Source organism: Neofelis nebulosa, chromosome 9 (genome assembly GCF_028018385.1).
Source record: "Neofelis nebulosa isolate mNeoNeb1 chromosome 9, mNeoNeb1.pri, whole genome shotgun sequence".
NCBI lineage: Eukaryota > Metazoa > Chordata > Mammalia > Carnivora > Felidae > Neofelis > Neofelis nebulosa.
In genome coordinates this window covers 117158808-117171186 of record NC_080790.1, presented here as the reverse complement: position 1 = coordinate 117171186, position 12379 = coordinate 117158808, and the positions used below count along the sequence as shown (strand labels likewise).

General features: G+C 39.2%; 1 protein-coding gene across 1 annotated transcript in view; it reads left to right on the top strand.

The window, feature by feature from the left end:
- The window catches only part of PIGU (phosphatidylinositol glycan anchor biosynthesis class U), an 84160-nt gene that overhangs the window by 47274 nt on the left and 24507 nt on the right, over positions 1 to 12379 (top strand). The window contains exons 7-9 of the mRNA XM_058685357.1: positions 2718 to 2815; positions 9767 to 9921; positions 11554 to 11697. Coding sequence (XP_058541340.1) covers positions 2718 to 2815; positions 9767 to 9921; positions 11554 to 11697 — 397 coding nt within the window. The remainder of the gene's footprint in view (positions 1 to 2717; positions 2816 to 9766; positions 9922 to 11553; positions 11698 to 12379) is intronic.

The window sequence follows — 12379 nt, the reverse complement described above, 5'->3', positions numbered from 1 at the left end:
TAATCTGTTTTAGAAGGACCCTTCTGGTACTTCTCTGGAGGATTACATGGGAGAAGATTGGGGAGACCACTGGGGAGAAGGAAGAGGCTGCTGAAAATGTGTGGCAACAGATGATGAGAGCAGGAACTGCAGTGGTGGATGTTCCAGGGGTCGATCAACAGGACATGACTGGTAGAAGGAGTGTGGGCGTGGAGGGGTGAAGGGTCACTGCAGTAAGCAAGGAGATGTTGCTGCCACTCACTGGTAGAGAATAGCAGAAGGAACAGATTTTTCTTAACTATTGATTTCGTCTAAGGAAGGAAGAGTGCTTCTTCCCAATCCAGGGACCAAGTCTCTGAAACTCATGAGTCCATTCTATAATGCTATGAGCGCTTTCTTCTCTATTGGCCCTTATAGATAGTCAGCTGCTCCAGACAAGTAATTACTGAGCTCAGGCAATTAGGACAGGAGGTGACTGTGTTTATTTCACTCCCTGGTGTCTTCTGGGAGAGAGAGGGGTGAAAGTCACATGTTTGTTTTCACCACTTTTATAAGAACGGATGGAGTTGGAGCATTAGCCTCCCTCCTCTGGTAAGAGCCTGTTTCTCTTGCACCCCAGTCTCTATAGAAAGTCATGTTAAATTTAAAAGTTCTTTCCATTTTTTTTTCCTCCCTTAGCTGGTTTCCCACACAATGTCATTCAGATTTTGGCCAAGTCAGGGAATCTTGAGCCCAGTTTAGCTGTCAGACTCCAGAACAGCCCCTTCTCCACCACTGCCATCTCCCTATCTCAGAATTGACCTGGTTCTGGTTCTAGGTGTCTGTGGCTCAGCGGGAATGTGGGGGCCTCTGGTGGTGGCACAGCTTGGCTGGGCATGATCCTGTCCCTGCTCAGTCATGTTTACAAGCACCCTGGACACAGGACATCATGCCTGGCACTGATCAGCAATGCAAAACAGCCCAGCCCTTAGAATTCTGTCCTTGGTCTTTTATTTCCAGCTTCCTCCTTTTTCTGCCTTCCTTCCACTTTCTTTCAACCAGGAATTGTTCCTAGCTGATGAGTTTCTTTGGTTTGAGGTATGAAGCCCTCAAAGTTCTCTTCTCTCCACTCACTCTCCTGTAAAGTAGTCACATTTGTAACCCTCCTCTTCCAAGGTGGCTCTTAGATCAAGGAAATAGACTACTTTGGTGGGCAAAAAATCCTATGGATCATCTCCTTCTGTTTGTTTCTGGAGCTGGGTTGGGAGAGGGTAAAACTCCTGAGTGGAGTTACTGGTTACTCCTTTAATGAAACACCATTGAGAGGATATCTTATTTCCGGTAAACAGTTGACCCACACTAATGAGAGTGACCACAAGACCTGTCAGTTATGAAACATTATCATCACAAGATAACAGCCTTGAACTGTCAATCACTCTCCTGATTTCTGGGCCACTTTGAAACCTCTGTTGCTAATTTGTGTTCTCTAGCTTTGGTTTTAGGGTACTCTGTTGTCTAAAACATCTGAAAGAGAATAGCTATTTGGTTTTTTAAAAAAGAAATCAATTTTTTCTTATGACATAGACAAAGGATGTTCATTATAGAAAACTTAGAGGGATGCCTGGGTGGCTCAGTCGGTTAAGTGTCCAACTACGGCTCAGCTCATGATCTCACAGTTCATGGGTTTGAGCCCCACATTGGGCTCTGTGCTGACAGAGTCTGTGTGTCTCTCTCTCTCTCTGCCCCTCCCCCACTCATGTTCTGTCTCTATCTCTCAAAAATAAATGAAACATTAAAAAAATTTCAAAAAAAGAAAACTTAGAAAATACAGAGAAGCAAAAGTAAAAAAAAATTAGTAATCCAACCACTGAGAAAAAAAACCACTGTGAACTTTGGGCCTTGTCTTTTAGTCTTTTTTTTTTTTTTTAATTTACTTATGCATGTGTTTGTTTTTTTTTTTAAGTTTATTTATTTATTTTGAGAGAGAGAGTGCACACAAGGGAGGGGCAGAGAGAGAGGGAGAGAGAGAATCCCAAGCAGGCCCTGTGCTATTCATGCAGAGCTTGACACAGGGGTTGAACCCATGAATTGAGAGATCATGACCTGAGCCAAAATCAAGAGTCAGACACTTAACTGACTGAGCCACTCAGGCATACCCTGCATGTTTTCTTTTAAATGAGATCATAGTATATATCTCTTTTATAACTTTCAATTAATAGGATGTTATAAATATCTTTCCATGTCATTGCAAATTTGTTGTAACATCATGTTTAATAATTCCATAGTGGGCCATTTTATGTAGGAAATGGGGAAATTATTAATAAAAATTAATATACTTTAATGATAAACACATGACCTGAAGATAGTCCATAAGGAAAGGGTATTGTAAAATAGGGATAGGCTTCATAGCTCTGAATTGCTTAAGCAATAATTGTGGACTTAGTTGATAAGTTAAATTGGACATAGATATTAATAGACTTGATCCCTTTATTCGGTCTGAAAATTTTACAGGAAACATACTTGAGGGGTCTCAGGTTGCTAAAGGTAAATGGTTTTGAGTTCTTAGGTTTCCTTTCATGGGAAATCAATCTGTGAGTTTGCATAGCACCTTGTGCACCAGGAGATATTTGACAAGAGCTTATTTGACCAGTTACAGAAAGTTTCTTGCTTTTGGGACTTGCTGAGTCTAATCCTGATTGATAAAGCTGGATTATTTCTTTCTTTTTTTTTTTTTTTTTTTTTTTTTTTTCCTTTTACAGGTAGTGCCTTCCTCAGTGCTATTTTTCTTGCCTTAGCAACATACCAGTCTCTGTACCCACTCACCTTGTTTGTTCCAGGACTCCTCTATCTCCTCCAGGTAAGCACTTGCTGGTCAGAAGCCAACACTCAAGTGACATTTAATACATGGCCCAGTCACTGCCTGGGGCAATGAAGGGCATGGCTCAATAAAGGCAATGGGACCGGGTCCCTGTCTCACATCTACTTGCTTCTACTTGAAAACACAAACAAAGAAACTTGACTAACTTTAAACAAAATGGGCGTAGTGACCATTAAGTTCTAATTATGCATAACATTGCAAATGTTTAAGTGTATTTCATTTTATGTGTGTGTAGTTGGAATCTACCAACCATCTTGCATTTTCCTTCTCTCATCTAATATTCATAGACCCCTCTCTAAGCTCATTTTTAAAAAACTTTTCTGTATAACAGCACTCATCATGTAAGGTTCTTGTAGGAATTAAACGTTGTGGGTGTACGTAATGCAATCCTGGGACCATGGTGAGTGATCAATAAATATTAATTGAAGAATACAGATTGCTGACATTTACTGAGAACTTACTATGTCTGACACTATACTGAGCACTCTGCAGGCATCATTTCATTTCAACCTCATAAGAACTTTTGAGGTAGGTCATAGTATTAGCTATGTATTAGTCTATTATTAGCCATAATACATCCATGAATTGCAGCTGGAATATTGGCCGGCATAGTTACTTGCCTAAGGTGACATGGCCAGCAAGTAACAGTGCTGAGATATGAACTCAAGCATCCTGATGCAAGAACTTGCCCTCTGACTGTGTGCCTTTTCCACACCAATGAGAATACACATATTTCCTCAAGAGCAAGTAACCATTTTCAGGTCCTGCATGGTCCAAATCCATTTTTAGAAGAGAAACATTTCTTGAAAATGTACAGAGGACAGTGCCACAATTCAAACCAAGAAATATCTGATTTCAGAGCCTTTGTTCTTAATTATAAACACTGTTGCTGGGGTGCCTAGGTGGCTCAGTCAGTTAAGTATCCTATTCTTGATTTCAGCTCAAGTCATGATGATCTTATGGTTCATGAGTTTGAGCCCCATATTGGGCTCTGTGCTGATGGTTCAAAGCCTGCTTGGGATTCTCTCTCCTCCTCTCTTTCTGCCCCACACCCTCTCTCTCTCAAAATAAATAAATCAACTTAAAAAAAAAAAAAAGCAGTGTTGCTAAAACAGTATATACCTCCATTTATTGGAATAGGCTATGTTTGTCATTTTAAGTGACTTCATAATATGTCTTTGTCTTGATGTACACAGTGATTCATGATTAGCTTGGTCTTCATCCTGTTTAGGAAATTTGAGATATGCCCTGGTTGTCATTGATATAAATAGTATAGAAAGTTAGTTTTCTTTAAGTTATTTCCTTAAAGTATGTACCTCCAGGTGACTCATTGGACCCAAAGGTGTGAGAATTTTCATAGTCCTTATTATGCAAGACCAGAGTGTTCACCAAAAAGCTTGAGCCCATTTGTAGTGCCACCAAAAGTGTCTAGAGTGAACCACCGGCGCCTTGCTGGCTCAGTTGGTAGAGCATTCAACTCTTGATCTTGAGGTTGGAAGTTTGAGCCCCATGTTGCATGTAGAGAACACTTGAAAATAAAATCTTTAAAAACAATAAAATAAAATAAAGTATAGTGAACCATTTCCTCCCAGGCTGCCAGCACTGGCTTTTCAAATTTGAGTTATGGTTGCTAGTCTAATAGATGTATCATTGCACTGTGAAGTTATTTTGCTTTGATTCTCTTTCTAGATTCTTGTTGAATCCAAGAATTTTTCCACATAATAGTATGCTGTTTGCGTTTCCTTTATTACTTCATACTTACAGTTCATTCTTTTTTTTTTTATTTAAAAAAAATTTTTTTTTTTAACATTTATTTATTTTTGAGACAGAGAGAGACAGGGCATGAACGGGGGAGGGGCAGAGAGAGAGGGAGACACAGAATCAGAAGCAGGCTCCAGGCTCTGAGCCATCAGCCCAGAGCCCGACGCAGGGCTCGAACTCACGGACGGTGAGATCGTGACCTGAGCTGAAGTCGGACGCTTAACCGACTGAGCCACCCAGGCGCCCCTCAGTTCATTCTTTAGAAAGTCTGAGCACTAGGAGAAATAGATACAACCATGTGGGCTCAATTCCACAGCCTTGGGATCATGACTGGAGCCAAAATCAAAAGTTGGATACTCAACCAGCTGAGCCACCTAGGTGCCCCAGTGAAGCTTTTTTTACAATCTGTGATTGAAACAACTAATGGACCTTCTAGAATGATTTGTGTGAACTGCTCTGTGCTTGCTTGCTAGTGAATATTTGTTTAATAAATGTTAAGTATGCCAGAATCTGGTCTGGAACTTGTTTTCTTTACAGCAAGATTGTAGAGTGGGAGCTAGCCTTCATCCACCTCAGACTTCTTTCAAGGCAACTGTTGAAGAACCCGAATTGCATACTTTAAAATAGTTAAACATGTGGTGTGTGAATTTCACCTCAAAAAAGAAAAATCTAATACTAATATTAGCTTTTTGCTACAATTTTTCTAGCTTTGACCATTGGGGGCTCTTTTAGATTGGCTTTTGTGTTTTTTTGACTAGCCTTGTCTTCTTGAGCCTTTCTTTCCTTTCTTTCTGGTGCCACAAGATGTTCCAGGTTCATCTTGTATTTTCCCTGCTCCAGCCCTGGAATCAATTCTTCAAGGACTCTTGGTTGCTTTTATTGGTGAAAATCATTGAGAAACCGAGGATTATAGGTCTGCTTATTGTTATCTGGGCGGCATTGCTTCTAACAGACAGCTGTGAAATATATGTATGTATACTAACCCCGCCCCTATGTCTGTAATTCTTTTTCTCCCTATCTCTTCATACTGATACCTGTTTATACTGATACCAGTGAGTCCAGTCTGACATCAAAGGGTTCACTTTAGTCTTTCCCTTTTCCTTGTGTATAATTTTTCTCTAATGGTTGGAAGCCCAACTTGCATTATCTGCAGTATATTTGCTAATATGTTCAGTTCTAAAATCAACATAAAGTGGTTCTAGAATTTCTGTGACAAATACCCAGGTCAGAAATATATGTACTGGGTCGCCTGGCCGGCTCTGTCGGTGGAGCATGTGACTCTTGATCTTGGAGTGATGAGTTCGAGCCCCACTTTGGATGTAGAGATTACTTAAATAAATAAATAAATCTTTTTTTAAAAAAAAGAAATATATCTACTGACTTGATTATAACACATATGTGTAGTTCTTTTTGTCTTTAGCATTACAGAATTCTGTCAGGTTACTGTTTCTCAAAGTCACTCAGGTTAGTTTTCTTCTCCCATGTAACCCTTCAATGTAGGTATCTTATTAATTTGACATATAGTTAGGCTCATTTATTACTGCTTGTATTAATTTTGGATTTCCCCTACACCTTGGTCGATTTTAGTTTTTTGGTTTTTTGGGGGTATGTGAAGAGACTAAGAAATATTGCTGTGGTTCTAAGAATCAGCTATACAAAAAACATATTCAGAGAAGTATTACCCTGCCCTCATCCCTGCTATCTTGTTCTTTTCTTTTTCCTTCTTCCTCTGTCACCCCAAGTAACTGTTTTTAGTTTCTGGTTTATCCTTCTGGTATTTCTTTTGCACAAATGAGCAGACACATGTGTATTTCCTTCTTTCTCATATGAAGGATAGCATACTCTAGGTACTCTTTTGTGCTTTGCTTTTTTTACTATTATTTCCTGGAAGTCACTGTATATTGATACATAGAGATCTTCTTTTTTACAGCAGCATAGGACTTCATTGTATGGACGTACCATAGTTTGTTCAACTTTTCTCCTTTGTATGGGAATTTAGATTGTTTCCAGTATTTTGCTATCATAGTTAATGCTTTAATGAGTAACCTTGCATATATGTATTTTCGTGTTGTTGGAGGGATATCTTCAAGGTAGATTTCTAGAAATAGAATTACTGGATCCAAAGGTAAGTATATATGTAGTTTTTTTGTGTGTGTGTGTTTTTTTTTTTTTAGGTCTTTTTAAATTTCCCTCCATAAGGATTGTACAATTTTTGTATTCTTATGTATGACATAAGAATGTATGACATTGCCTATTTTTCCACAGCCTTGCTGATAGAATGTGTTGTCACATTAAAAAATCTTTGCCAGTCTGATTCTGAGAAATGGTATCTCAGTGTTGTTTTAATTTGCATTTTTTAAAATATGAGTGAGTTTGAACATTTTTTCATATTTGTGGATTGTCTATTCATTTTTTCTGCTCATTTTTCTGTTGCATTTTGATCTATTTTCTCTCCATTTTGAAGAATCCTTTATATATTAGAAGTATTATTAACCCTTTGTCTGCAAATATTTTCTTCTAGTTTTTCATTTGTCTTTTGACTTATTTATGGTGTTTTTCTTTTAACAGCTTTTATTGTTTATCAAGATATAGTTTACATAGCAAACAATTGACCTATTTAAAGTATACAATTCAGTGATTTTTAGTATATTCACAGAGTTGTGCAGCCATTACCACAATCAATTCTACAACATTTTTATAACCCAGAAAGAAACCCTATGCCCATTAAGTCACTCTCTGTTTTTCCCCAATTCCCCTTTCCCCTCTAGCTCTAAGCAACCAGTATTCCGCTTTTTGCCTTTATATGCTGTCCTGGACATTTCATATAAATAGAATCATACAATATGTGGTCTTTTGTGACTGATTTATTTCACTTAGCATGATGTTTTCGAGGTTCATCTCTGTTGTGGCATGTATTAGTACTTCATTCCTTGCATGTTTATATTTCCATATAAACTTTAATCTTGTATAATTCCATAAAATAGCTTGTTGGCATTTTTAGTTAACAACATAGTTAACATATAGTATAATATTGATTTCAGGAGTAGAATTTAGTGATTCATCACATACATGAAACACCAGTGCTCATCACAACAAGTACCCTCCTTAATACCCATCATCCATTTAGCCTATCCCCCACCCACCTCTCCTCCAGCAACTCTTAGTTTGTTCTCTGTAGTTGAGAGTCTCTTGGGGCGCCTCGGTGGCTCATTTAAGCATCCAACTTTGGCTCAGGTCATGATCTCATGGCTCGTGAGTTGGAGCCTCATATCGGGCTCTGTGCTGACATCTGGAGCCTGCTTCAGATTCTGTCTCCTCTCTCTGCCTCTCCCTCGCTCATGCTCTGTCTCTCTCTCTCAAAAATAAATAAACATTAAAAAAAAAAAAAAAAGGAGTCTCTTATGGTTTGCCTCCCGCCTCTTTTTTCTTCCTTCCCCTATGTTCATCTTGTTTTATTTCTTAAATTCCACACATGAGTGAAATCATATGGTATTTGTCTTTCTCTGACTCACTTATTTTGCTTAGCATAATACACTCTAGATCCATTCACATCATTGCATATGGCAAGACTTCATTCTTTTTGATGGCTGAGTAATATGATTTATTTTTAAACTGTTTGTGATACATATATTAATAGCTTTTCTTACGTTGCATTAACCTTGATTTTTGAATATGTCCAACCTAGTTATAACCCAATTTTATCATATATTGCTGAATTATATTAGGTAATACTTCATTTAGTGTTTTTGTATTTGTGTTGGTAAATGGTTTTGGTATCAAGTTTATGATATTTGCTGTGAAAGAATTAATGTAAGATCAGAATCACCTTGAATGTTGGTGGAACTTTCCTGTAAAACTGGCTGGGCCTGCTCTTTTTTTTTTTTTTTTTTCCTTCCAAGTTTTTATTTAAATTCAAGTTAATTATCATATAGTGCAGTATTGGTTTCAGGAGTAGAATTTAGTGATTCATCACTTACATATAACACCCAGTATTCATCACAAGTGCCTTCCTTAATGCCCATCACACCCATTTAGCCCATCACCTCACCCAGTTTCCCTCCAGCAACCCTCAGTTTGTTCTCTATAGTTGAGGGTCTCTCATGGTTTGCCTCCCTCTGTTTTTACCTTGTTTTATTTTTCCTTCCCTTTCCCTGTGTTCATCTGTTTTGTTTCTTAAATTCCACATATGAGTAAAATCATATGGTATTTGTCTTTCTCTGCCTGACTTATTTTGCTTAGGGCCTACTCTTTATGGGAAAATTTTTCATTACTAATTCAGTTTCTTAAATGCTTATAGGACCATTCAAATTTTGTTTCTTCTTGAATTAGTTTTTCCCTAATTTTTTCATGCTTTAGAAAAGTTGAAAGACTAGTATAATAAGTACCTTTTATTTAGATTACCCAGTTACCATTTTGCCACATTTTCTGTATCTATCTGGATATACAGGTTTTTTTTCTTTTTCCCTGACTCATTCTCAAAGAAGTTACAAATTTATTAAAAGTGTGCTCTTCAGGGGCACCTGGGTGGCTCAGTTGGTTAAGTGTCCAACCCTTGAATTGGCTCAGGTCATGATCTCATGGTTTGTGGGATTGAGCCCTATGTCAGGCTCAGTGCTGCAGTGAAGCCTACTTGGGATTCTCTTTCTCTCTGCACCTTCCCTCCCCCCCGCCCCCCAGCCCAATAAATAAATAAACTTTTTTTAAACCTTTAAAAAGAAAATGTGTTATTCATATTTCCTACTTGGCTCCTGATTGTTGTCTCTGTGATCTGTCAGTTATCTACTGATGATGGTTATGTCCGTTTTTCCTTTGTAGCCCTGTCCATGTTTGTTTTATATATTTGAGACTGTTATTAGGTACATACAGAGCTGTTAGGTACATTAGGTACATTTAAAGTGGTTACATCTTTCTGATGAATTGCACCTTTTATCATTATGAAACATCTTAATTTCTGTAATACTTTTTACATCAAAGTTTTTTTTATCTGGTAATAGTATAATTAAACTTGTTTTCTTTTGGTTAGGGTTTAACACAAGGAAATCCTTTTCAGTCCTTTGATTTTCCATTTTTCTGTGTCCTGTGCTTTGCAGAAGGGATCTTGAAGTTTAAGCTGATAACTTCTTTCTGTCCTTGACATCCCTAAATGTACCATTTTGCCCTCTCTCCTAGCGGCAGTATATACCTGTGAAAGTGAAGAGCAAAGCTTTCTGGATCTTCTCTTGGGAGTATGCCATGATGTACGTGGGAAGCCTAGTGGTAATCATTTGCCTCTCCTTCTTCCTTCTCAGCTCCTGGGACTTCATCCCTGCAGTATATGGCTTCATGTAAGTAATGACTTCATTAGAAAACTCTGGAAGCTAATTTGTTTTTCACAACTCCAGGTGGAATCAGAGGGTGCGCAACCACAGGGAGCATCAAGATACAGGGGTCCTTAAACTTCAGTGTGCACCAGAAACACCTGCAGGGCTTATTAACACCCAGATTTCTGGGCCCCGCCCCTAGAGGTTTTGATTAAGTAAATTTGGGATAGGAACCAAGAATTTACATTTCTAACAAGTTTTCAGGTGATGCTGATGCTGCTGATCCAGGGAAGAGCAGACTTTGAGAACCACAGGTCTAGTGCGTACCTTTGATCCTGTGAGATTAAAGAGCACTCTCTAGGAACATCTGAAGCAACTACCAGCCTCTGCCTGGAAGGGTTTGGCTCAGTCCCAAACAGGAATGGATATATTCCTCTACTGCAAGAGGGTCTCTGACAGTTTTAAAATAAAGCCACCTCCCACGTGTCAAACTTTTAGAGAAAATAAAAATGGAGTATGAATTCTGCAGACGTTTCCCAGTACTCTCTGTGTGGTATGCTGAGGCGGGCAGGAAGGTCGCTGCTCAAGCCTCAGGGACCTCACAGCCCATTGAGGTGATAGACAGTTAAATCTGTCAGGGTGGGGAGGGGATCTGGAGGGGCAGACTCCCCTTTGGAATTCTGGACTGCTAATTTGTGTTAAATCCTGGCTGTGCATAACTTGTAGCTCTTCATGCTGAGCTTTAAGTAAGAGTTTGTAATGCCGGTGAAAAGCTTTTCCTGGTTTTTGCTGGCCCACAGGATTGTGTTCTTTCCCTCATTTCACAGAAAAGGAAATGTAGTCACAGCAGGAGGCAAAGAAATGCCCTGGGTGGAGGCCTTGGTCAGTGCACTCTGACCATGAGCCATTGCCTATTTCTTCCTTCTTCATGCTCCACTTACTGCCCTTTTAAAATCGTGAATTGACATCAGTTCCAAATCTGTGTTTTTGAAAATAAGACATATAATGTAAATTTTTAGAAGAGCCAGATTTGCAGCCAATCTTTATCTAATAGAACTAGACAAAAAGTTTTCCAGTGAAACCCTTATTTCTCAAATGAGATCCGGGATCCTAGCTGGAACCTGCCAGTGCTTCCTCAAGACCCCAGAAGTCACTGCAGTGTCAGGCACTCAGTCTCTGGCTCCTATTGTCAGGATGTGGAGCAAGAATGGGGAGCAGCAGGATCTTTGAGCTCGCTCCTCTGGGCAAATCTTTGGAATGCCTCAAATAGATACTGTCTGTTTAAAACCCATTCCTCTCTTGTATATCCTGGGTATCTCCTAAATTTAAACATATATATTTTAGGCAGTAAAAGAGGGGCTGGTCTTTTGACTTCTAGCCCAAATCCTGCCTCATTTCAGATCTTTGATGCATGCCAGAATTTGGTTTAGTTGATATTTGTTATGGGTTATCATTCTCTGTTTCTCTGCCTCTTGTTTTTATTAATTACCTATATCCAGGGTGCCTGTAGGGCCCCTCACATCCTGATAACTGTGGGGACAAAGTCATCTTTGGCTGCCCAGTAGTGACCAAATTCTTTAGGAGAAAACCAGGTCAAGGCAGACCATTTAAAATTTGGCTCTCTTTTTTTCTCCCTCTTTGTTTTCTTCATTCCAGACTTTCTGTTCCAGATCTCACTCCAAACATCGGTCTTTTTTGGTACTTCTTCGCGGAGATGTTTGAGCACTTCAGCCTCTTCTTTGTATGTGTGTTTCAGATCAACGTCTTCTTCTACACCATTCCCTTAGCCATAAAGCTAAAGTAAGTGGTTGGACCTGCTGTTTCTTTGTCTGCAGAGCCATTTGTAGTCTTACAGGCACCTTTCAAACTAGGAGTATCCTCTCTCAGGTTTATGCCATCTTTCTCCAGGGAACCCTACCTTTAATGGCCTCAGGTGCCAGTAGCCATAGCCAGCAATAGAGTCACACATGAGTGCAGGCTGCAGGGAGCACCCTGATATTTTCCCTAGCTTCACTTTGAGCCCACAGTGCTACTGAACCCACTCACTATTTTGGATAGAGGAAGAGTTTGGAGTTATAAAGGGTGTTTAGAAAAAGTGCATCTTATTGGGCGTCCTCCATGAGTAGCCCAGTGACAATGGAGACTCAGGATGTGTTAGTTGGGAGGTTGGCCACCTGCAGCTCTGTTTAATCTTCTGATCAATTTCCTTTAAGGCTTGTCTCTTCTGCAGCATAAGAAAACTAACATGTATTGAGCCTGGCTCCATCCCAGCCCTTTTTAGGTTTTCTGAAATGTATTTATACCTAACCCTTCTGGCATCTCTTGGAAGTAGGCATCATTTTATTATCATTACGCCCATTTTATAGTTGAGGAAATGGACATTCAGAGAAGTGGAGTGATTTTCCCAGAGTCACACAGCTAGTAAGTAGTGGAGCTGAGATTCAGACCAAAGTTTGTCTCCAACATCTATACTCATCCCCTG